Source organism: Harpia harpyja, chromosome Z, assembly GCF_026419915.1.
Source record: "Harpia harpyja isolate bHarHar1 chromosome Z, bHarHar1 primary haplotype, whole genome shotgun sequence".
In the NCBI taxonomy this organism is placed as follows: Eukaryota; Metazoa; Chordata; class Aves; order Accipitriformes; family Accipitridae; genus Harpia; species Harpia harpyja.
Genome location: NC_068969.1, coordinates 94,618,713 through 94,645,403, shown reverse-complemented (window position 1 = coordinate 94,645,403; position 26,691 = coordinate 94,618,713). Strand labels below are relative to the sequence as shown.

The following is a 26,691-nucleotide window of genomic DNA, read 5'->3' as shown; positions in this document are numbered from 1 at the left end:
TCGATTGCAAGCCCATCTATATGTTGCATCTCTTCCCTGATGGCCTGAAGTATCATGGGCCCACTGAGCCATAAATAGCTCACCCTTACATTACCAGTCCAGATCCACCTGAGACACTTCAATCTTGGCAGCCTGATCCACCTGTTGGTTGTTTTGATGTTCTTCAGTGGCCTGACTCTTGGGTACATGAGCATCTACATGACGTACTTTTACAACCAGATTCTCTAGCCGGGATGCAATATCTTGCCACAGTGCGGCAGCCCAAATGGGTTTACCTCTGCGCTGCCAGTTGCTCTGCTTCCATTGCTGTAACTGCACCCACAGGGCATTTGCCACCATACATGAATCAGTAGAGAGAGAGAGCACTGGCCACTTTTCTTTTTCAGCAGTGTCTAACGCTAGCTGTATGGCTTTCACCTCTGCAGACTGACTCGATTCACCTTCTCCTTCAGCAGTTTCTGCGACTTGTCGTGTAGGACTCCATACAGCAGCCTTCCACCTCCGATGTTTTCCCACAATGTGACAGGACCCATCAGTGAACAGGGCATATTGCCTCTCATTTTCTGGCAGTTTATTATACAGCAGGGCCTCTTCAGCCCGTGTCACCTCCTCCTCTGGCAACATTCCAAAATCTTTGCCTTCTGGCTAGTCCATGATCACTTCCACAATTCCTGGGCGACTGGGGTTTCCTATGCGAGCTCGTTGTGTGATCAGTGCGGCCCACTTACTCCACGTGGCATCAGTTGCACGATGTGTAGAGGAGACTTTCCCTTTGAACATCCAGCCCAGCACTGGCAGTCAGGGTGCTAAGAGGAGCTGTGTTTCAGTACCAACCACTTCTGAGGCAGCTCGAACTCCTTTATATGCTGCCAATCTCTCTTTCTTCAGTTGGAGTATAGCGAGCCTCGGATCCTCTGTATCCCCGACTCCAAAACCCCAGGGGTTGGCCTTGGGTCTCCCCAGGTGCTTCTGCCAGAGACTCCAGGTTGGGCCATTGTCCCTGGCTGTGGTATAGAGCACATTTTTAACATCTTGTCCTGCCTGTACTGGTCCAAGGGCTACTGCTTGAGCAATCTCCCGTTTAATTTGTTCAAAAGCTTGTTGTTTCTCAGGGCCCCATTTAAAATCATTCTTCTTCCAGGTCACTTGTTAGAGAGGGCTTACAATCAGACTGTAATTTGGAATGTGCATTCTCCAAAAACTCACGACACCTAAGAAGGCCTGTGTTTCCTTTTTATTAGTCAGACACATAGCTGCTATTTTGTTGATCACATCCATTGGGATCTGACAATGTCCATCTTGCCATTTTACTCCTAAGAACTGGATCTCCTGTGCAGGTCCTTTGACCTTACTTTCTTTTATGGCAAAACCAGCTTTTAGAAGGATTTCAATTATTTTCTTCCCCTTCTCAAAGACTTCTTCTGCTGTGTTGCCCCATACGATGATGTCATCAATGTATTGCAGGTGTTCCGAAGCTTCACCTTTTTCCAGTGCAGTCTGGATTAGTCCATGGCAAATGGTGGGGCTGTGTTTCCACCCCTGGGGCAATCGATTCCAAGTGTACTGGACACCCCTCCAAGTAAAGGCAAATTGTGGACGACACTCTGCTGCCAGAGGGATTGAGAAAAACGCATTAGCAATGTCAATTGTAGCATACCACTTAGCTGCCTTTGACTCTAGTTCGTATTGAAGTTCTAGCATATCTGGAACGGCAGCACTCAGCGGTGGCGTAACTTCATTCAGGCCACGATAGTCAACTGTTAGTCTCCACTCCCCATTAGACTTTCGCACTGGCCATATGGGACTATTAAAGGGTGAGCGAGTTTTGCTGATCACTCCTTGGCTTTCCAGTTGACAAATCAACTTATGGATGGGAATCAGCCTCGGTTGGTGCGATATTGCCGCCAGTGCACCGTTGTGGTAGAAATTGGTGCCTGTTGTTCTTCAACCCTCAGCAACCCCACAATCGAAGGGTCTTGAGAGAGACCAGGCAGGGTAGACAGCTGTTCAGTGCCCTCCGTCTCCAAGTCAGCTATACCAAAAGCCCATCGATACCCCTTTGTGTCCTTAAAATACCCTCCCCTGAGACAGTCTATGCCAAGGATACATGGAGCCTCTGGACCAGTCACAATGGGGTGTTTCTGCCATTCATTCCCAGTTAGGCTTACTTCAGCTTTCAGTAGAGTTAACTCTTGGGATCCCCCTGTCACACCAGAAATACAAATGGGTTCTGCCCCTTTATAACTTGACGGCATTAGAGTACACTGTGTGCTGGTGTCTACTAGAGCCTGATACTCCTGTGCGTCTAACGTGCCAGGCCATCAAATCCACACAGTCCAATAGACCCGGTTGTCCCTTTCCTCCACCTGGCTGGAGGCAGGGCCCCTCTAATTCTGGTCAGAGTATCCAGTACTCCTCATAAAATTGGCTCAGAAGTCCCTTCAAGAGGATCAGAAATAAGATCAGCCCTTCTACTCTGTTTGGAAACTGGAGTAGCATTTTTCCTGGTAGAATCCCCTTTTGTGGTGGTTTTTCCTTGCAACTCACGTACCCGTGCATTAAGGACCGAGGTGGATTTTCCATCCCATTTCCTCATGCCCTCTCCATGGTCACATAGGTAAAACCACAAGGCACCTCACGGTGTTGTCCTGGTTTCAGCTGGGATAGAGTCAACTGTCTTCCTAGTAGCTGGTACAGTGCTATGTTTTGAGTTCAGTATGCGAAGAATGTTGATAACACTGATGTCTTCAGTTGTTGCTCAGTAGCGTTTAGACTAAAGTCAAGGATTTTTCAGCTTCTCATGCCCAGCCAGCGAGAAAGCTGGAGGGGCACAAGAAGTTGGCACAGGACACAGCCAGGGCACCTGACCCAAAGTGGCCAACAGTGTATTCTATACCGTGTGACGTCCCATCTAGTATAGGAACGCGGAAGTGGGGGCTGGGAATCGCCACTCGGGGGACTGGCTGGGTGTCGGTCGGCGGGTGGTGAGCGGTTGCGCTGCACATCATTTGTACATTCCAGTCCTTTCATTGTTACTGTTGTCGTTTTGTTAGTGTTGTCATTGTTGTTGTTGGTTTCTTCTTTTCTGTTCTATTGAACCGTTCTTGTCTCAGCCCACGGGTTTTGCTTCTTTTTCCTGATTTTCTCCCCCATCCCACTGGGTGGGGGGGGAGTGAGTGGGTGGCTGCGTGGTGTTTAGTTGCTGGCTGGGGTTAAACCACAACAGGTGTGTACCTTCTCTATTCTGTCTCTCAGGCAGAGGAATGCTCACTCCTAATAGCTGTGACATTGGTCCTTACAAGTGGGGAGTAGGATGTGTCCTCTTTGATTTGCTGGACATCCTGGGACAGCTTCTCCATAGCTGAAATGCAAGCTTGTAGGGAGGAGGAAAGATTTTCTTCATATTGCCGGAGACGGCGAGCCACTTCATCCACTGTTGGTGCCTCTTTGTCTTTCCAGGTCATTATTGCCAGTCAGTTGGCATAGGACGATGGTGCGCTCTGTACAAACTTCTGCCACATGGGTTGTGTGCAAAGATCCACTTCGTTTGGATCTTTGGGTAATTGTGGGTTGTCCGGGTCATAATGAATCGTCTCTAGTATGGCTAATTCCCTCAGATATTGGATACCTCTCTCCATGGTGGTCCACTTGCTTGATTGACATATAACATCTTCCTTAAAGGGGTACCTTTCCTTCACACTTGACAGGAGTCGCCTCCAGAGGCTGATGGCTTGTGTCCCTTTTCCAATTGCCTTGTCAATGCCACCTTCCCTGGCAAGCGATCCCAGCTGCTTGGCTTCCCTACCTTCTAATTCCAAGCTATTAGCCCCATTGTCCCAGCATCAGAGGAGCCAGGTGATAATATGCTCACCTATACGGCGTCCGAAATCTTTTCACATATCCCACAGCTCACTCAAGGATGGGGATCGGGTGATTACTTCTGGTTCTGCCTCTTCCTCCTGTTCCCGTGATGACCCTGGCTCATTTTCCTCCTTCGCTAAGCGAACTGATTTTTTTGTATATTTCTTCTTCTGTACGGGGGCAACTGATACTGGTGCAGGTTGGTCCACTGGTTCAGTTGCAGTACCGCTTGCTGAGGTTTGGGTAGCTACAGTGCTTGTCGCTGGGGCTGGAGGGATCACAGTGCCTGTTGCCGAGGTTTGGGTAGCCGCAGTGCCTGTCGTCTTGTTAGATGCAGAGACCTTCTCTTCCCCTTGAGGGTACAGAGTGGTGTTGAACAGGGCTCTATAGGCATGGGCCAGGCCCCAGCACGTTGCAGTGATTTGTATCTCTCTGGAGTTGCCAGGGCGACAGCATACCTTTTCCAAATATTTTACTAGTTCTTCCGGATTCTGCACTTGTTCAAAGGTGAATTTCCAAAACATCGGAGGTGCCCACTGTTCTAGGTACTTGCCCATACTACCCCACACACTCTGCCACTCATAATTATCTAGCCTTGGGGAAGATCTCTTGAGTGATCTTCTTAAATAGTTATTTAACCTTAAACAAGAGCTGAACCACATTCAGGAGCATGCTAATTCCTAGCAGTAGGGCTAGGACTGTGCTGGTCTCAACATCCCAAGGGTATTCAAATTTTTCAAAATTCTCAAACACCATTGTAACTGGACTGAAGGAGAAGGGAAAAGGGAAGAAGGGTACCCCACCCATAGATTGGCTCTCCGAGGAGGAAAGGTAAATGGTGTAATTATTAATAGTTTCCCACGGATGGCTCCCAAAGTATAGACGTCACAATGCTGAATGCAAATACCAGATTAATCCCACAACTAATAACTTTATTATACCATAAACCAGTGTTGCCCAATACATCAAAGCGAAAACCTTAATCCACCTCCCATGGATGGTAAGCAGCAGCACAGGGACTACATACAGCAAGTAAGGTGATACATAACAGAACTTTAAAAACAAGAGCAACAACTCTAAGAACACATAAATCGAACACATAAATCAATATGGTGACCAGCAACTATTAGACCAATATAATGAAAGCTTGTAACAAATTTGTTTTAACAAGCTGTGGGCAGGTTTGTCATTATCTCAACCCTTCGTGCCCCACGTTGAGTGCCAAAAAGGACTGTTACGGTTTAACCCCAGCCAGCAACTAAGCACCATGCAGCTGCTCACTCACTCCCCCACCTACCCAGTGGGATGGGGGAGAAAATCAGGAAAAGAAGTAAAACTCGTGGGTTAGGAGCTGTTTAATAGAACAGAAAAGAAGAAACTAATAATGATAATGATAACACTAATAAAATGACAACAGTAATAATAAAAGGATTGGAATGTACAAATGATGCACAGTGCAATTGCTCACCACCCAGTTAGTCAATTGATCAACACCCAGTTAGTCCCTGAGCGGCGATCCCCCCACTCCCCCCAGTTTATATACTAGACATGACATCACATGGTATGGAATATCCCTTTGGCCAGGTTGGGTCAGCTGCCCTGGCTGTGTCCTGTGCCAACTTCTTGTGCCCCTCCAGCCTTCTTGCTGGCTGGGCATGAGAAGCTGAAAAATCCTTGACTTTAGTCTAAACACTACTGAGCAACAACTGAAAACATCAGTGTGTTATCAACATTCTTCTTAAACCAGACTCAAAACCATAGCCTTCTACTAGCTACTAGGAAGACAGTTAACTCTATCCCAGCTGAAACCAGGATACTCTTCTAACAAAAGGTGGAGGTATTCAGGAATATTTTACACTTGTAGAAATTTCCTTATTTTGTGAATTAATCCTGGAGAATAATGATGCACTCCTTTGGAAAAAATGAATCCTCAAGAGAATGTTTCTTGTTCTGAAAAATGGAAGCTGCTGTATGATGCTGGTAGAGCAAGTAGTACAGTTAAGCTAGGTAGGTTTTCCTTAAGGTGAGGCTTCAACCACACTTATGTCAAATTGTTCTGGGTTTGTTTTTTTTTAAATCAGGGATGGGGGTGAGTGGCAAAACCAGCAGCTGATGTGTAATCATAGTTGGATTTCCTCATGCGGACTTCTGATACTACTTTACTTCCTGAGCATTTTTCTGAGAAACTTGAGTATCATTTCAGTCAAAAATTTTGATTGCTGTAGGCCAGAATGATGTGCATTTTGCCAGAAAGTGGAAACCATTCTGGTATGCTCTTTGCCTGCAATTCCCTTCTGTTTACATCAGGAGAATCTAGCTGGACAGCCTCCACATGACATGGCCACGGCACTATGATGTTGAAATAGAGCTTGAATCTTGGATTAGTGCTAACCTTATTATAAAACTTGGTAGTTATAAGAACAGTACAATACTGCTATCCAGTACACCTCAGGCAGCCAACTTCACTCCTTCAGTATACTTGAAGAAAGGATACTTCGCTTAAATCCAGTGCAACAGCACATATTAAGCTGCAGTCACTTGCAGAGGAAAATGTATTGATCAATGAAGATTAACTGTGCAAGTTAATTAATCGTTCAGTCTTAGTTCTGTAGTACAGTTTCTCCTGTATACAAGAGGCAGTATTCACCTGAAAGTTCCAGCACTTAAGAACAAATGCTTCCTATCCTCACCACAGTGACGTAGTTGTCAGGACAAGGTGTTTTAACTGGAAAGTCTGCCATTTTCAGTTGGACAAATGCAGAGATCCATTCAAATTTTGAGATCTTCAAATTTAAAGTTTCAGAATTGCAAAGTCTTGTGTGCCTTAACTGTCTGAGATAAGGCAAAACAGAAAATCTCTCTAAGACTGATTCTCAATTCAGTCTGAAGTTACCAAAGTGGAAGCCAAAGGGCAGATATGGTGAAGGGAAGTTCTGAATAGATGGCTGCCTTGCTTATGTCTTCTGGAGCAGAGTGGAGAACTAGCAACAGGGTGCTCCAGAAAATTACTTTGTTGAAAATACAGTGTAAGGAATATGAACATCCTGACATTTAGTTTCTGAATTTATTCTTACTGAATGGAATGACTCTTAATACACAGGTAATGTAACTATTTTTCTGGTGTGTTTAACTGCTCCATCAGCATTTAAGTCCTTCAGAAAAAGTGTCCTATTAGAGGGTAACGTTATTGAACTAAAAGAGCTGGAAGGGAGGGAGAGAAGAAGTTCATATGTGAGATTTTTGGACATTAAAGGTGTATAGCAGACTGTGTCCTGCTGAAGAGGAGGAAACAGATGTGGCAAGAAGTCATCAAACTAGAGAGGGAGAGAAGATGTTTAATTATCTTCATAGCCAAATTATATCATTTTTAAGCATTATTTTATCTCGTATAAGTGTTACTTCTTAGAAGTATTCATATACAATAATAGGGGATAAATTTCTGTGGTAATTGAACAGTGTATGTTAATAGATACAGTACAGCTTTAATAACTCAGACCTAAAGGGACTGTAGAAAATAATATTGATAACCTTTATATAAAAGTAGACAGTTTGGTTATGTTTAAGGAGGTATGGACAAGCTGGATTGTGTATTATTCAGGTTGTTGGTTATTCATTGTGTTGTAGCTTTTGCTTTGTGTTAATGGCCTTTGTGGGCAAGGTCCTGTGGGACTTGGTTGTGACTGTACACAATATTTTTTCAGAAGATTCTGGAGGTGTGCAGTGATAGATTGCTGGTTCTGATTCAGAACCTTTAAGAGCTATTTGAGCGTCTAGTGTTTCCCATTGGATTTGGGAGTTTAGCTTAACCATCAAAGTACAAACTTGATTTATGATTTCTGTATTATAACAGAACATTTTCTTCAGCAAAGTGATATAAAACTGAGTGAGATATACTGTGTGCAAATTATGTCTGGGAGTTTTTGAAGTGTGCTATGGATATCACTTAATAGAAAGGTGTTGCTGTGGGGTTTTTTCCTGTTGGTGAATACATATTTAGATTACTGCAAATGAATATATAATCTGTTGCACAGGTTTTTTTAAGTGCTCTTAAGATGCTTGCCAAGACTATGTACTGCACAAGCACTTGTCTATCACTGCTTCCTGGCCCACCAGTAATACCTTAAAAACCTGAACTTTGAAGGCCTCTATGCTACCTCCTCTCGTGCTTTCTCTGCCGGAGCCGATTGTCTTATTGACAAGAATATACCTTCAGTCTTCTTTGACTTTCATTCCTAACTTAAATTTACAGCCTAGAGAAGTAATTGCTTGCCATTGGATTTCCTGCATCTTTTAGGAGATTTTTTTTAAACATGCTTATCTGTTGGCAAGCAATTCCAATGTGTGATATGTAAAAAATTGGTTTGAGATTTAGTTAAATTTTTGAGATTTGGTCATTGATACTAGGTTTTTCATTATTTGAACATGCCTTTGCCGTGGCCATATCACAGGCCTGTGCCGTATGTCACCATAGGTATATGTCAGTGCAATGACTTCTCTTTAATTTTTAAGTCAACCGAAAGGGGAAAAATATAGAAATGTTTTTGAGTTTTCTTTTTTAACTAATCTGAAAGTAGCATGTAGTTGTTCCTTTCCAGATGTATTGGTCCTTCTTGAAAGAGCTTTTCATAACCATTTCAGGATACTACTGCTGTTGGAGCTGGATGTCAGAGTTGTACAAATCAATTAGATTTGCCTTTTAAAGTAAACAATGCTATCCTTAAATCTTAAAAATACAGGAGTAGAATGTTGCATTTGATATGAAGGCTGGATTTCACTTGCATAACTGACATTCCTTCAAAGATTGTGGTGCTATCACTGACATACAGTAATCGTTCATAGCATAATTATCATATTTGGTTTTCACATCAGCACTGCTGCTAATGTTTAAATTCTGTTGAAATATAATTGCCCTACAGAAGGGGTTGCAGAGGCTTTTTAATCCATCTCTCGGTGCAGCAGATTGAATAATGTGGAATGGAGGAATACATCAATTCTCTGAGAATGGATGCATTTCTGCAAAGTGACTGCTTAAAATGACAGCTGAAGCTGATACAATTTCAGGTTGCGAATATGGTCAAAGTCAAGACATAACCGTTTCAAGAAGCATCAGATTTAATGTGCCTGTGCTGTACTTCTAAAGGTAATGGCAAAAAGCAGGTTACTGGAATAATTACTCTGATCCCCAAGAAAACCAGGAGAAGCGCACTAGTTAATTCAGAAAAAGGTATGTTTGATACAGGAAAAGGTGGCAAGAGAATTGATGCATAATTGGTTTTTAAATATAATCAGTTGAAGGTAGTGTCTTTCTAGAAAAATGTTTTTACTAAACATTGAGCTTTAGGCACAGATGAGTGACTGAAATTCTGTTGTTTCCATGACATCTATCTTACCTGTTTTTTTCCTTCTGACCTCAAGTAAGTTAGTTCTTGCAATTTTGCTACTCATGCTTTATTACCTTTGTATCAGTTATCACAGATTCACAGAATGGAAAGTTATAGAAAGCTTGATAGCCCTTCATGTTTATGTGACCATTTCTTTACAATTTGTCTACTGCATCAGGGTCTGAAACTTAAAATATGGTTGTATCCAGTAAGAAGAAAAAAACCTGCAGACCTCTAAGGAGAATGCAGTAACTTCAAGAAATGTGTAACACTAGTAATATGCTACTAAAGCTTATTTATAGATGCATTTGGAATCTTTTGATGAGGATATTGGAAGGATAGGTGAAAAAATAATCTCTTTGCAAGTCAAGATATGTTAATATTCAAAATAAGTGATAACAGGACCTGACCTGTTCAAGCACTGAGATATGAAAGTAGTCATGCATTCAAAGCTGTCTGATGGCCATGTCAGATAACAGGAGCATTAGTCTGTCTGATGGGAGGGAAAAGAAGAGAAACTGCTAAAACTCCCCAGAACTTTTCAGATGTTATAATGGAAAACCAGCCATAGTTTCTGTCATGTGATATTTTTTGTGGAATTTTTTGTATATAAGCATAACTAGGTGTAAGCCACACTTTCATACAGGCTGTGTTCATGTAAGCTATGGAAGACATACCAGCTCTTAGCCAGCTGCTGGTGTTAGTTTAATCTGGTAAGGAATTTTATTTAAAGCTTACATAAAAGTATTTTCCTGTTGGCTTTCCATGATGATTTTATTGGAATATTAATTAAAGGTGGTGGAGCAGAAGTCCACTTACTGTACCAAGAATAGTCTGTCTCCCAAACTGCTTTTAAGAAAATTTAGCAATTCCTTTGAGGGTTTTTTGGTCCTCTGTTTTGTTTTCACACAACAGGCTGTTGGCTTTCTGCACTAGTATCATCCTCCACGTGAAACTTTGAAACCTTTTTGTTTTGCTGTGAATTGTGTTTATAGATGTTCTGGGGTGATTTTTTTTAAAACAGTCTTACAGGTACTGCCTGAGGACATGTCTTTTTTCTCTCTTCAAACTGTTGCTGTATACCATCTTCTGTGTGTATCTGTCTCCTTAATGGATATGCTTTCCTTCCTGAAATACTCAAGGTATGGGCTAGAGCTCAGCATGTTTCAGTCCAAAAGTGCAATGTTATTTGATGTGGTACCTGGGTCAGAAGAGCAGAGCTCCAATCTTTATTTCACTCTTTCTACCCAGCATTTACTGACTCAAATGTGAGATAAATCATTTATCAGTAATTGCAGGTCTCTTAAGTATGTGTTTCATTTGTTCCATCTTCAGTATCTTCTTAGTCCGCTATCACATCTAAAACTTGACTTATTTTCTTAGCATTGGCTTTTGAGGTCATAGGATTTCTTGTGCTTCCATTTGAGAACATGAAAGTTGTTATCATCCCTCTTTTGTTATTGTCTCTGGCAGGGAGACAGAACCTGAATGGTACTGCATTTAAAATAACTTTTTTTCTATTTGTAGGCATCTGGCACTTAAAAGCTGTGTGAGGAGAAAGACTTTTAGAAGTAAATCGTTTTAGTTGTACTTCAGTTTGGTGATGAGGTTCTGAATTGTGACTTCTTTTTTTCCAGACCTGAGTTCAGAAAACCTCAAAAATTTCTTTAAGATCATCAATGCTTATATTTTCTTGTCATCATCTGAATTTTTACAGGTATGTTACCATTATATATTCATATTAGCACCTTAGTTCCCTACTGGCAAACTATTTTTTCTGTCATGTTGGAAAACTTTGTACACACAAACATTTATACTCTTATTTATGTGTATACAAGCATATTGTTCTAATGTTAGCTTTTTATGGCACATGGTAGACACTCGATCAAATCAGATTTGATAAAGATTATTATTTAGAATTAACATTTTGTGGATTGATTTAGTACTCTGGTACCTGAAAAGGTCCTATGTAGGGTAGTAATAGTTACTCTAATTATCCTACCAGATTAAAATTATGATCATAAATTCTAGCAAAAATTGAACTACAGATAATATACTTTGTTCTCACATCTTCATTAGAAAATTCATTGAGACTGGTTGTTTAAAAAACCAGCAAAGTTAAAAAATCAACAAAATGCTTAGATTAGATTTTAATTAGTTCAGGAAAGATGAGCATTTTTAGCAGATATGATCTTTGAAGAGAAGATCTGTCTTTGGACATATATAGTCCCTCATGTGTTGTGTTTTGAAATATATACATAGATACAAAATGTCTTTGCATAATACCTTCTTCATTTCATTTCAGATGTATGCTGCTGACTTATGCCGGTCATTTTGTGAACTTTTGAAGGACATAACTACTGAAGGTCAAGTTCAAGTTTTAAAGGTAGAGTGTAATAAAAATTATACCTGGATATTCAGCTCTGTACATCGATTATTTTTGCTAGTGTTTTGTCAGGTTAGAGTAATATTTTCAAGAATGATGAATGTAGAACATGTAGAAGAAAACAGCTTATTTAGCACACATTGACATTGGAGTCAGTGGTGTTTTAAACTACATATTTAAAGTGTGTGTGTGTGTATAGAGATTGTGTATATACACACATGTATTTTTTTAAAATACTACTTTTCCCAAAAGAATGTTAGTATAGCCTTAAATAGAGCACCCTGAGAGATAATTACCTAACACACTCTTCCTGTACCCTCTCTGCAGTGCTTTCGTTACTTCATGTGATTCCAAAGTGTTGTCCTTAGGTAAATCAGTTCTAAGCTAGTTTGAGTCCTCTTCGTATAGATAGATTTAGATTAAGAGTCCCTGATATCTTTCTCATATGATTATTTTCTAGATTACTAGAGAAGGGTGGTTAGTGAGGGCTTGGATCTTCATGAAAATAGTTTGTTCTACAGCCTGGCAATAGCACACTTAAACAGCTAGATGACCAGTCACTGCATTGCGAAGATAATGCTATGTATAGAAAATCTCAAGACCACTGAGTTGCAAAGCAAGGGGCTTGGGTGAAAGTAACTTTATTTAATCTTTGTCTATCAGTGGACTCATGGAAGTTGTAGAAAGCTGATCAAAGTTGTTTATTTCTAATTGAATTTTAGAATGGAGAAGAGTGCCACAGTATAAAACAGAAGATACTTACACTTCTAATTAAAAAATAAAAGGGCAAAATCAATCTCATTAATGAGTTTTAAGAGTTGTCCTAAATCAGTTTTCAGCTTGGTTCAGAATTCAGAAAAAATTTCATTGTTGGGACAAAAATGCAACATTAAGAAATGATTCAACTGTAAAATCAAAATCATGCTTGTGTGTTAACCTGTGTTCATTTGGAGTGTTCCTAATAAAAATGTGCAAAGATAATTATCTAATTGCTCTATCTAGCCATCCAAATCTGAGTTTTGTCTGTACCCTATCAACCAGTATTGATCCCTTTGCTAATACAAACATTAATAATGTTATATCTACTAATTCTTTTAATATTAGTTTTCCTTGTCAGTATTCAATACCAGTAAGAAAAATAATCATAGTTCAATTTTTGTAATGGCACATTTGAAAAACTGGCAAGATAAGGGTTAAGTAGTAAGTCTGCATATGTATGTGTATTATTATAAAAACTGTTAAGGTGATTTTATGATAAAATAAGCACCAAATGATCAGGGTTCACTTTCTATTTTTTCTGCATTTCTGTATGACTGCTAGAACCTAATAGGTGTAGAGCCAAGCTTTTCCAATCTTTATTGAATGTTGGACGTACGTGCTCTCTATCACAGTCCTTTGTGTAGCGTACTTGCACTTGTACCATGACACAGTATTCAAAGAGTCTTTGCTTTTGGCATAAATTGCTATTGTAATGGCAACAACTGCTTTAGTAGAGTTTTTCAAAGTACTCAGTACTTTCAAAGTACTAAGAAACTGTTTTCACATAAACTTCAAATGGTATTATGAAAGAGATGGTATGAAATTCCTAAGCTTTTGAAATATTAAGCATGATACTTTAAATGTGCCTTTTGAAGAATTTCAGGAAATAAAGTTGGAGTATGCACTGAAAGATACTTGAGTAGTAACTGTAGTGTGTTATTAGTTATGTTTCCATTGGCTGCACTGACTGGAAACTCTGTTGTTTATAAAATTTGGACTTGAATTCAGTACATTATAAACACAACGGAGGAAAAAAATTAGATCCTACCTACCTCTTTGGCGGGTTGCACAACTGCTTGCGGAATCCCAGGACAGAAAACAACAGGAGAAGTTGATAGTCCTCCTCGTTTGTAGTTCCTACTGTGAGGAGCTTAAGGACTCTAGTTCTGGAATTTAACATGTCAATTCCCCTCTATCAATACTATTATTTAGAGTCTATAGTTGGGCAAATGTTTGATGCAGCAGCTTTTAATCAGATCTCTAAAGTGGAATGATGCTGCTAATATAGTATTATTTATCCATTTGGCTCCCAGTGTGGCCTTGCATTAGCCACAAGATTTGTCCAGTATACTTTGCTAGTATACACCTTCCTAGTATCCCTGCTTGCGTCCAGAGGGGTAACTGAGCTATAATCCATGCAAGTATTTTTACAAAAAGGAAAATATTTTGTCAGGCGTCACTATGCTGACTTGTTAAACAAAAAACCCCTAAGATAAATATTGGGAACAGAAACACCCGGGAGTGTTCTCTGAAATATTTTCCTACAAACAGTTTTGGCTGGATTGAAAATAAATATTAGAACAGTAAATAAATGGATAAGGTTGAAAAACGCTAATTTGCACTGGTAAGATGATTTATTGCAAGATTGCTGAGGCTTGATGTGGCTTGATTGTCTAATTATCTAAGACAGACAGTATAAGGTTTGAAAAGACTCTGTACAAGGACAAATGAGTTAGCAAGAACTTCCAGCACCTGGAAAGGATGAGTGAGGGAAAAGTTATGTTAACATCTATATAACAGTATATTAAAGGTCTACAAAATTGGGAGGCATTGAAAGGGGTTAACTGCTGAACATCTGTCTCAAGGCAAGAAGTAGGTGGCATTAAATGAAGCCAGTAGGAACAAAGATCAAAAAGAAAAAAAAGATTTAGGGGAGACTGGACAAGAGCACAGAAGAGTAGTTCCTTGTCAAAGTCCCTCTGAGCTGAAAGTAGGTGGAAACTGAGAAGAGTGTTTAAGGGAGGTACCTTTATGGTATCTTTATATGCTTTATACGATGAGTGTATAGATGTGTGGTCTCTGTTTTTACTTACCTGTAGGAGTGAACAGGTATTAGCCCATTATTCTCACAGCCTCTTCCCCTCTTCATCTTGGTACAAGGGGAGAGCCCAAACAGCTGGGTGAAAGAAAGCCTGAAGAACATGGAAAAAAAATTACTTCAGGGAACAGCTCATGGGGGAAGAGAAGAGCTGAGAAGCAAAGGGTAAAGAATGTAAAAACTGGGAACCAGAGCAGGGTATCAGGAGTATCACATCTGAGAGCACTTGTGGTTACTTGATTCGCTGCAAAGAGGTGGTAGGTCCTAATCTTCAAAAAAGTGGCAGGACAAAGATATGGAAATAAGCCTTAAACTGTTGGTATTCCTCCCTGCCAACCCATGTCATCCAGCTGCTTTTCCTGGAGCCTTATCAAGGTCCTTCCTTCCAACCCACCTCATCAACTTTGCTGGGGCCAGGAGGAGGCTGATGAGGAGGAGGTGCTTGGCTAGGTGGGTTTCTCTTGGCATATCAGTTTTCATCAAGTCTGTTATGCAGATCAGGTTTGCAAAGTACTTCACTAGAATATGCTTTTAGCAATCCTGGTGTTTGCTGGTATTTAATGGTAAATATCCTACCAGGACTTTATGTATAGACCAGTATATGTAGTTTTAAAACTTCAGGTAAGATTTTAAAATGTACTTTACTAATTGTCTAATTTGCTTTTGTTCTTAAGGTTGTGGAAAATGTCCTAAAAGTAAACCCTGTTTTGGGTCCTCAAATGTTTCAACCCCTTCTGCCATCAATAGTCAGGGGGATTATAGATGGGGAGGTAAGAGTTACTTTTTAACTACTCTCTACTTTTCTTTTTGAACAGGAAAGTACCTTCTGTAATCTGGCCTAGTTTTTTTGTGTTGATGTTCCATTTTCTCTTGCTTTAACAGCATCTGATAGAACTTTGACAGCTATTTTAAAAGTCTGTAAGAGTAGCACAAGAGTTAAAGCAACATATCCACCACTTATTTTGTCATCTAGTGTTTATTTTAATAAAACAACACAAATTTTATTCTGCCATTCCTACACTATTAACACTGATGCTTAGTTAGATCCTTTGTAGGTGTTGGGAGTTTTTTGTTGGGGTTTTTTTTAAAGACACTTATGCTACTCCTTTTTAAGTGTACCTGCACCAGAGAAAAGCAAAGTGGACAAGGAGAAGACTGACCTCTTTTTTCAAATTGACTTATCTAATATGAAGAGCTGAAGGATGTGAAAATGCTTTGTGTGAGATAGAAAAGGCTTTAAGATTTTGCTTGCTTACATGTCTTAAGTTCTCATATTTGTCTCTTTGCCTTCTACAAATCTCCATGTTGGATAAAAAGGAGTAAGATCAAATATGCTTTAACTGTGTTGAACCTTGCAGCACTAGCAGAGAAACAAATACGTTAATCAGCAGAATCAGTGGGTGGAATTCTCTACACTTTTGATTTTTTTGATCAAAACCTTTGTTTTTTTCAGAGCTGAAGACTTTCAGATATCAATATTTGACTCCCATTATTATTCAGTTAAATAAGATATTTCCAAGATTAAGTCAAGTAATATTGCTTAGCAATTTGTACAGAACACAAAAAAGACTGTTTGAACAGTTTGCAGTTTAAGAAGACACAAAACTGGAGAGTGGATTATTAAAATGTCTTCTGATTTAAGACTGTAACAAATTCATTGCTCCCTATTCAAAAAGGTATTAATCTGTGTTAATGTTCTAGGGTAAATGTTGGCATTTTGTTTTCCAAGTAGGCAATTCTACAAAATACATACTGTTAAATTGTTAGATGCTGAATTTAATGCAAAGAAATCTGTAGCTTATTTGAAAATTAAAAGTAATAACAAAGGATAATAAACTAATGAGCTTATTACTGTATCCAGTTAATTTTGAGACACTTGCAAGTTATTGGCAAAGGTATTATAGTTTCAGTGAAATAAGTAACAACTTCAGAAATACTAAGCACTTCTTAATGTTACTAAAATTGTAAATAGTAATTTTAAACCATAATCAATTTTGAAAGTAATTTTTTAACAGTACAATATACTGTTTATTCCTTAAGATGCAGGTTTTTAAATTTAAAGTAGAATCACCTTGCAAGTTGTCTTGGCTGTTTGGAGGAAACTGACTTTGAGATTTCCATAGTTTTCCTATTGTAAGAATCGAGAAACTCTGGTAATGATTGCTCGCTCTGTCTTGTGTTCTTAGAGGCTTTAAATTACAACCTGTAATTTCAAATTTAATAAAATACATAAAGGATGCATGCAAGTATTTTCCATGTATTTCTGCTCTATATGTTAAGTATTTTTCTCTTAATTAAACTAAGCCCTCTTGGTTTACTTTTGTTTCAGAGATATCCAGTGGTAATGTCTACTTATCTGGGGATCATGGGTAGAGTTCTACTACAAAATGCAAGGTTTTTTTCATTACTTCTGAACCAGGTGGCTTGTGAATTGGGTCAGGAGGTAAGGATTTTTTTCTTGGTGTTTCAGCTGGATTGCATGTGGAAGTCTTGCATTCTTTTGACCTGAAAGAACTTCTCCCTCTGTTTTCCATGCTTTTTTCTCCCCAGTCCACCTTGGAAAGGGGTCCTTTCCCCTCCTTCATGTTCTCACAACTACCCTAAAACATCTCATTAGAAGTTTTATATAATCTCTAAATTCTCTTCCCGCCGCATCCCACAATAAGCCAGATAAACCCCATTAGTTTGCATGGTATTGCAGGGTGTTTCTTTCCTTGTGCCATCTTGATGGGTCTTGCACCAGGGATAATGGTCTAATCATTCTCTGAGTTCCTGGGCGTATCAGGTTCAGTAGTGTTCTGCTATAAGTGTTCTACTATGTCTTTAAGTGAAATTTTAGTAATTTTCTTAGGTATACTAGAGTTTTCAAACAGGTAAAGACAAGTCTTTTTTTTTACTTGTCACCAGTGAAAGTAAAACAGAGTAAGTTCACATGCTTTCTATGTATTAGACAGTTACAGGAAAACTGTTTGGGTAATTCACCGTTCTGAATCAGTTCTCTGTCCATGAATTAAATGCATTTCTAACTTCTAGGTTCTAATTAATGGTGAGGTTGTTCAGGGTCTAGAAGCACTGTCATAGAAAATTTAACAAATACCTGTTGCTTGCTGCTTCTGTCAGGTATATGTAACTGTATGGTATCTTTTCCAGATGAATAATGTATTCAGTTGGTAGAAAAATTAATATAAATTATTTTCTAAATATGCTGAAGTACTTATGAAAAGGAACGTTCTGTTTCCCATTGCAGTTGGACCAAATTCTCGGTAACATAATTGAAATGTGGGTTGATCGGATGGATAACATCACTCAGCCAGAAAGACGAAAACTTTCTGCTTTGGCATTGCTTTCACTTCTGCCATCATTGAATAGGTAAGCAAACATACAATGCCTTAAATAAGAATGCTTCAAAGGCCCTTAAGATGGTTTCTAAGGTATTTCACAATTCCGCACATAAATATTCCAATATAAGTAGTTTTGTTGCCTCTTTTTTTGCCAAGAGAAACTTAAAAATGTAGAATTTTCATGCTACATTATATTAACTTATTATGTGGCTTCATAGCAATATAGTCACTTTTCTGCTATTTCATGGAAAATGTCATTTAATAAAAGTGAGAAAACAGCACTGCATATTTTATTGTCCATTCTCATATTAATATTGAACTAGCTGCTTCTCTTATCTATGATTAAGTAGTTGCTTTAGTTGGCTTGTTAGTAGTTCGGTGTCCCTTCAAGGGAACAATGTTCATTCAGTTTTCTTTCCTGTTGTGGGTAGATCTGAACTTTCATCCTGGTTTTTCCCTTTGACGTTAAGTGGAAGAGGCTGTGAGAGACTGAAACAGTTTTTGCACTGTAGATTTCTATAGCAAGCAGCTTTTACTATTGTCCTTTCTCTAGCCGTTGTCATTGCTGAGTATACATACAAAATGAAAGTTTTTAATGAAAATGCTGAAGAGTGTTACATGGACTTCTAAATTGTCTCTACTAGAATTCATGTGTAACACATGTTTAGGCGAGAGTTCAGTCCATATTTACCTTCAGATTATTCTTGTCTCTTTGAAAGTCAGGAAGACAAGACTGCATGAGTTTGTTTAGTTTGCCGGATTTCCTGGGAAGTCTTAAGTATTGTCCAATGGGAATTTAGATGTTGCTCACAAATCCTAAAGCTATGTTAGTATCTGTAAAACTGTAGAATATGTAGTCACTACCTAAAAAATCAGGGAACTCTTATACATAAAACTTAGAGGCTTCATTCCTTTTAATGTGCACAGAAGCTTTCCTTTTTTGTCCTGGATCATCAGGACAAACATCTAGCCAAAGGTGAACCGAGCAGCTGCTTTATGAGAAAGCTTTTGGTTCTTTTAGTAAATGTGACAATGTTATATTACTTATGAGTATATTTGAAATGTTCTTAAAGAGGTGTTATCTAAAATTTAAGGTGCTGAACTACAGGTCTGTCTTACTGTGAAGTTTCTTTTAAAGAGAGGAAGGAAAAAAGAAATTGCTTTAGGTAACCGCGTTATTTTGAACTGCCTTCAGCTGCTCCAAACTTCCTGCTGTAAAAGCCAATTACTTCTGGCAGTCCTTATCATAATAAAACCTCCTGCAAATGACAGCTTTATGTTTCAAATAATCAAATCATTTAAGAAAGCCGCTTCTCAAATAAAAAGCCTCTCTTTAGTGGACGTATTTATGTCAAAGCTATGAAAATTTTATTATACAACTGATAGACTGCCAGGGCCAAACATACCTTCAGACAGAATGTGTGAAATTGATTGAAAGTGATTGTTCCTTATACTACCAAACAATGTGAGTCACTCTGGTTTTTCCATTTCATAGGGATTATATTACATATGCTTGCTGCATGCCACATCTGAAAGTTTTGTTACACATAAAATTTTTCAAAAGCAGGCTTCTCGTGCAAGTCCATTTGCAAAGCTTAAGCAAAAATGTTTTAAACATCATACAGTATTTAAACAAAATATTTTGATTCATATAAAGAACATTTTCAAGAAAAGCTGAAGTATTTTTTCCTGTTGGAGTACCTTGCCAACCGGGTTCCTGATTAGGTATTACTTTGGACATCCAAAGCCAGTTCAAGATTTCTCAGCTGCACAGACAGAGCAGAATTATGTCTCCTGAGGATGGACATGAGATGGGCTTGCTTGGGAAGGCCAAGCTGAGGGTGAGGTTCTACCCTCAGCTTGCTCCTGTACAACGGTCAAGGGTGGTACCAGTGGCAAGCTCAGGTTTTCAAGATTCAGCTATAGGGAAAACAGGCATCTGCTCTGTGTCTAGCACTTCCTGAAGATTTTGCTCTTTTTGCCAGTTGCTTCCTCTAGCCTGTAGCTGGAGCTGTCCCAAGAGCATCAGGTTATTTTAGAGAGGAAAGGGTGGGAATAGACAAAAGTACTGGAGGAAAAATGAAGATAACGTGTTCTTATTCTTCCCTCAGAGTTGCTTTATGGATAAAATGTTGGGGAAAATATTAAGGAGTGACTTTTTTTATTCTCCCTCTAAACTCCATACTATTACTTCGCTGCCTTTAGGTACTTTTCTAGTTAGTGGTCATGTTTATAATTGCGGACTTGGGAGTTTCTGCTTTTTAGGGGAAGCCAAAGCTTCCATCATTATTCATTTAAAACCACTATGGCAAAAATATTTTCCTGGTTCAAATATAGTGCCTTTGACAGTGTTGTGAGTGAAGGATTTTAGAGCAGATAAGACAGGAATCACTGCAGAGCAGTTGTAGTTCACAGTTGCTCTCAGGCCAATTAGTTGGACTAAGCAGGTTATAAAGTGACAGTTTATTAGCCAAACTATAGCTTTCTTGTCTAGGCAGTATCATCCACAGGTACATGCAATGACATATCTTCAGTACTAACAGTACCGTTGCATTTTTATCATGTATGCCTATAGTCCTTCGATCCAGCATCCTGTTTATCTTCCAACACACAGCTGCACATTGTATTAGTCTTTAGAAGTTCACATTAAAAAAATGCAAACAATAGCTGCTTCTTTCCTGATTAGTGTGTTGCAGCACCTTTTCACTTAGCAGTAATTTCCTGGTATTACTTGGTTTTTTTGCATAAACTAAATACCGTGTAATTATCTGCATTTGCTATCTGAGTCTGGCCATTCAATGTTAGCATTTTTTGTGTCTGATATATGCATCTGTATTACGTTCCACATTTTGTACTTTCACTGCCTGTTTGCCACTCATATGTATCCACATGCATCTTCATTCATTAAAAGCTCTTGATACTTCATAAAATGAAGACCTTTGTTTTTAAACTGATGTGTATAACAGTAGGGTCCAGTAACAAGATTGAGGCAGTAAGGATACGCTTATGGATAAATGGTGTCTTCATGTTCAGCACAGAAGGGAAGTATGCATAGATGCACAATAGCTACAACAGTGAGGGTTTTTTGAAAAACTTGAAAGGACTTGAAGTTTAGTGGAGGAGAATCATATCTGAGCTAGGGTGTGAGACATGAGAGGCAACAGCAACCTGGATGTGCACATTCACAAATGTCATAATTTCCTGGTCTAGTTCAGTCATATTCCAGTTTGTCTACAAACTTAATGGCTTGTTTGTGAACCTACAGCTTCAAGAGTACTCTTCTAGAACAGTACAGTAGATGTAGTTGGGTTTTATTAGATGTGCTCTTGGTCCCCAAAATAGTGAACATGGTCAGGAGCGGCAGCCTAACTTGTCTTTAGGCCACTGTGGAAAGGATACGCCCCCCCACCCCCACTATCTCAAGTGCTACATTTTGAGATACACATCTTCAGCATTTGTATTTCCTGACACCAAAGTGGCTAAAATTGTACCTCTTCCCCTTCTCGTTACCTATATATATCTGGAAATAAGCAGTTTGTTTTCTGCACTTTTGTCACTTTGTATAATGTCAGCATTACAATGTTCTGCAATGTCCTTATTCTGGCATATTGAAAGCTTTCAATGATTTATTTAGCAAAGTAGATTTCTTTTTTACTCTTCCAGTTCTTATCTGTGTATCTTGGTAGAACACAATACTGAAAGATGCTTAAGAGTAATAGGAATACTTTAGTCTCTAATAGGAAATGTAAAGAGAATTTTTGTGTCAATGATTAGCTTAGGTTGGTGTGGTACACAACTGTAAGTACAGGTAGCATTTGACACCATTTTGAAAGCTAAGCACTCCCGTTTTGCTGGTAAGTGTTATTAATGCTATGCCTATCATTCCTGAATGGGAGATTGCCAAGTTTGCTTTTACTCAAAGTCAGTGCTTTCCAAAACAGTCCACTGTTGGTGGACTTTGTTCCATTTTGGTGCTTGAGTTTGGTTCATTCCTGGTGGACCTCCCAGGGTAGAGTGGTACCACTCCAATTTAGAGGAGACTCTACTGAGTTGAAGTATGAACCATTTTAACTGATCTTGTCTTTTTCCTTTTTAATTTGTGATACACAAGTATTTCCAGTTGCCAGTGTTAATTTTTCCCCTTTGAGTCAAATGTGTTTGTCTGGAAAATCTATTGTGAGGAAAAGGCTAAGAGCCTAAGAGTTTCTCCAAGGTTGCTCTGCTCATTTCTAATTGTTATGTAAATGAATGTCTGCTTTTCCTCACCATGTGTCAAATCTGCTATGTCAGCCAGTATGAGTTCTGCCAATGAGATAATTGGCATTCTGTGAGTATAAGTACTTACAGTATCCAATTATAAATCTTCATTTATAAGGTTATTACAGAAGTTTTTCCTCTGTCATTTGTTAAAGTTACTTTGTTAGAAATTTAATTTTCCTCTCAAGAAGTTGTCTATATGTAATGTTAGGAAATGGCAAGAAAGTGCCTAATAACATGTCATGTTCTCCTTCAGGGTAGTTATGTCCTCATTTATAAAGACAGAATTTGTTACACAGCTAACTTGAACATCCCCCTTTCTTTATAGTGATGATCGTCTGAAGCCATTTCCCTATCTTCCCCTCCTTTTTTTTTTTAATTCTTCCTCTAGTCAAAGGTGTGCTCACCCACGCATCTAATAGACTACTAGTATTAAAAGGAGCTCTTTAAATTATGATTTTGCAGTTATCATCCATGTTTGGCCTTGGATTTGTTTAGTTTGCCTGCCAGGTAACAATGCAGTTTTAATAATATCAGTGAAAAATGTGGCTTTGGTCTTAGTCTGAGTATCAGAGTCTGCATAATTCAGAGTGTTACATATAGTACCACGACGTCCTTAATTGTATGTTACATCATAGCATTGGCAAGAGGATGCACTCTTTAAACCTTCCTTGTTCACAATCTCCATTAATTTTTCTCCAATACATGATTGTTAGTATGGACTGGTCAGGAACAAATTATCATTTCCCATAAGACCCATAAGGCTTGTTTACAAGGGAAAATGTACCAAGTGATGGCAAGGGATGAATGTCACTAAAGGCAGCAGAACTGCTACAAAAACCAAACTGCAGTCATAAGGGATTGATTGCTGCTGATATCTTGCTTTTGTTTGTGGCCTATATAAAGAATTTCAGAATTCTTTCCTAAAGAAATTCAGAACTCTTCTAAATATAATCTACCCTAAAATTGAATGTTTTAATTATATAAAAGACAGCAAAAGATGATAATGGACTAAATAGCTTTCTTCAAACTTTCTATCTTTGCCCTTTGTAACATGCAGTTTACATGTTTGCAACTTAGTTATTGAATAAGCAGTGACTAAAGTATAGCATATTATTAATAATGTGTAAAAACCACAAGATTGTTACAAACTTAAAAAAAAAAAATTAATACAGTTTTGTAGCTGGTTTTCCACCTGAGTTTGTTCTGAGCTGTTTTGGTACACCTAGTTACCTCTCTGCCCTATACTCTAAAATTTGAGACTGCCTGAGAGTAGCTGAGATTTTTGATGACTTCTCTTAACAGTGCCAGACTGTTATGATAAGATACCAAAAGTGGTTAACACACAACCCATGTCACTACAAGAACTTCTGCAAAAAAGTATTGTCTTAATTAACATTTCATATTCAGTCAATTTAATGAGAAAGTGAGGGTTTAAAACAAAACATCAGGTTTTGATATTAAGGAAATGCCTAGTGTAAAGAATGTTTGTATTTTTAAGGAAGAAGTAGCTTTTGTATTGTGTGTGGGGGTTTTCTCTGTAGTACTTTTCAAGAAATGCGCTAATTGTTTGTTTTCTCTCTTTGTAAAATTTTTAGAAGCTTATCAGTTGCTAATGCCAAGTGCATGCCCATCCTGTCTCCTAAACTAGGAGGCAGTGTGCTGCTGAAAGCTGTACAATTGGATTTGGTTTTGAATCAATTTCTAGAAGGTGAATTAGTTATTCTGGTTGAAATTTAGGAAATTGCTTTGCATTCTTTAAACCTTTTGGTTTGAATTGCATTCATATTGAGTACATTTCTTACTGCTTTTATAGTTTGAGCAGTTTACTAAATATTGCAGTGAATGTGTCCTGGTTTCAGCTGAGATAGTTAACTGTCTTCCTAGTAGCTGGTATGGTGCTATGTTTTGAGTTTAGTATGTGAAGAATGTTGATAACACTGATGTTTTCAGTTGTTGCTAAGTAGTGTTTAGTCTAAAGGCAAGGATTTTTCAGCTTCTCATGCCCAGCCAGCGAGAAGGCTGGAGGGGCACAAGAAGCTGAGAGGGGGCACAGCCAGGGCAGCTGACCCAAACTGCTCAACGGGGTATTCCATACTGTGTGATGCCACATCTAGTGTATAAACTGGGGGGAGTGGGGGCAGGGGATCGCCGCTCAGGGACTAGCTGGGTGTCGATCGGTGGGTGGTGAGCAATTGCACTGTGCATCATTTGTACATTCCAATCCTTTCATTATTGCGGTTGTCATTTTATTAGTGTTATCATTATCATTACTAGTTTCTTCTTTACTGTTCTATCAAACCGTTCTTATCTCAAACCACGAGTTTTACTTCTTTTCCTGATTTTCTCCCCCATCCCATTGGGTGGGTGGGGAGTGAGCGAGCGGCTGCGTGGTGCTTAGGTGCTGGCTGGGGTTAAACCACGACAGAATGGTAAAGGCTAAAGCTTTAAATATAGTTACTTTCAGCATATCACATCTGTGGCTTTCATTGATGGCCAACCTTTTTATGTTATTGTTTTGTGACTTACTGCTCACTCCATAGAAGACTTTATCTTTTTGTCAGTTTGCATGACAAATGCAGTTAATTGGTGCAATAATTATGTATTACTAGGTGAGAAATTTAACAATTTCTCAAAGTGAGCTCTTAGTTTCATAAGAACTTTCTGTCATATTATTTTAATAGAGTCTATAGCCAAATAAGATTTATAGAAGGGAACTTACTTATCCTCAATGGGGAAAAATAATTCTATAGTTTTCACTTCTTACTGTTTCTCAGCATGTTGTAAAATCTGCTTGATAATTTAATCAAAAATAATAAATGCCAAAGTTAAAAAGGAAAGCAAGTTACAAAGCTTCATCATTTTGAAATAGATTTTGTGATGTATGTTTACATATACAAATGTTTAGTACTGTGGGTTTATTAAACAGGAATGTTTTTGCTCATTTATTAATCTGATATTACAATTTCTCTGTCTGTGTCTCCCCTTTGTAACTATCACTGTTGCTATTAGGAGAGTGTGGTGGGTCGACCCTGGCTAGGTGCCAGGTGCCCACCAAAGCTGTTCTATCACTCCCACTCCTCAGCTGGCTGGGGGAGAGAAAATATAACAAAAGGCTTGTGGGTCAAGATAAGGACAGCTTAATAAAGAAAGTCACGTGTGAAAGCAAAGGAAAACAAAAGATTTTGTTCTCTACTTCCCATCAGCAGGTGATGTCTGGCCACTTCCTGGGAAGCAGGGCTTTAGTACGTGTAGTGATTGCTCTGAAGACAAACATAAAAAACAAATGCCCCCACTTCCTCCCCCCTTTACTTAGCTTTTATCACTGACCTGACATCATATGGTATGGAATATCCCTTTGGCCAGTTTGGGTCACCTGTCCTGGCTGGGTCCCCTCCCAAGATCTTGCCCAGCCCCAGCCTGCTGGTGAGGTGGGGAGTGTTGGAGAGACAGCCTTGGTGCTGTGCGAGCACTGCTCAGCAGTAGCCAAAACACCGATGTGTTATCAACACCCTTCTAGCTACCAATACAGAGCACAGCACTCTGAGGGCTGCTGTGGGGAAAACTAGCTCCGTCTCAGCCAGACCCGATACAGAGAGTGGAATAGCACTCTGTGGAACACAGAAATTTTCAGTAACTGAAGCAGCAAATCAAGATTTTTTTACTTACGCAGGAATATTCATTAGAAAGAATCTGCAATATTTGAGTTAATCAGAAATTTTGAGATGATGATAATGAGAAAAACAAAAAAGGGTTTTGAGGTCTGATAACATGAATAAGGTGTCTATGGCAGGTGTTACTGGATGTAGGGAGGTGAAATGAGATTAAATGTTGATGCGTATGCTACCCAAGCAGTAGATTAGTAGCTGAATTACTTTGACTTGCAGTCATATCTGGAGAATGATGTGAGCAGAAGGTGGTAGGTATTTGAAAACAAAACAAGAAAGTTGTATCATAGGCCACCTGCAGAGAATAAAAGCGGAGGGAAGGAAGACCTGCAAGAGGAGGTACTTGCTAAATACACAGTGCGAGGGCAACAGACAGTTTCACTCTTACAAGCTCAAAAGAATAATTACAGTGCTAAAAATTGACTTTTCTCTATTTTGTGAGCTTTAACGTAATTTTGCAGTGATTATGAGAATGAAATCTCTCTTCAAAAATGGGCTTTAATACATTTTAAAAATGGGTAGCTTTAGAACCTGTTTTTGAACTTGGTGCATGTTTGTCTGCTGTACAGAAATTGGAGTTGGATGACTATTTTATGCTAGCTAATATTTATAACCTGAATTATATTGGCTTTAATATAACATGGATCAGTGAGAAAATAGAGGTGGTTTGGAAAGACTGCACTGGGTGCAGTGCTTGCATGTTCTTTCAACTACTTTGACCTGTCATTTTATGCACAATTTGACAAATTGCTGTTGCTCAGACTTTCATACTTGTATTGACAAGGAGTCATTGTTGAACTAGATTTTAATATGTTAAAAAGCAATGGCATTAGTAACCTTACCAGTGCTAGCATATTAAAATAAGATTCACTTCAGGATTCAAAAATAATTTTCTCTGTTGCCATGTGAAGTTGTATTCAGATATAAACCTGGTGTTTCT

The 26,691-nt window shown here is 38.8% G+C and overlaps 1 protein-coding gene across 3 annotated transcripts in view; it reads left to right on the top strand.

Annotated features, from left to right (window-relative positions):
* Window positions 1-26,691, top strand: part of IPO11 (importin 11) — a 106,743-nt gene that overhangs the window by 54,664 nt on the left and 25,388 nt on the right. For all 3 annotated transcript variants that reach the window (XM_052776681.1, XM_052776683.1, XM_052776682.1), the window contains 5 exons: window positions 10,880-10,959; window positions 11,548-11,628; window positions 15,160-15,255; window positions 16,815-16,928; window positions 17,733-17,854. In XM_052776681.1, the coding sequence (XP_052632641.1) occupies window positions 10,880-10,959; window positions 11,548-11,628; window positions 15,160-15,255; window positions 16,815-16,928; window positions 17,733-17,854 (493 nt within the window). The remainder of the gene's footprint in view (window positions 1-10,879; window positions 10,960-11,547; window positions 11,629-15,159; window positions 15,256-16,814; window positions 16,929-17,732; window positions 17,855-26,691) is intronic.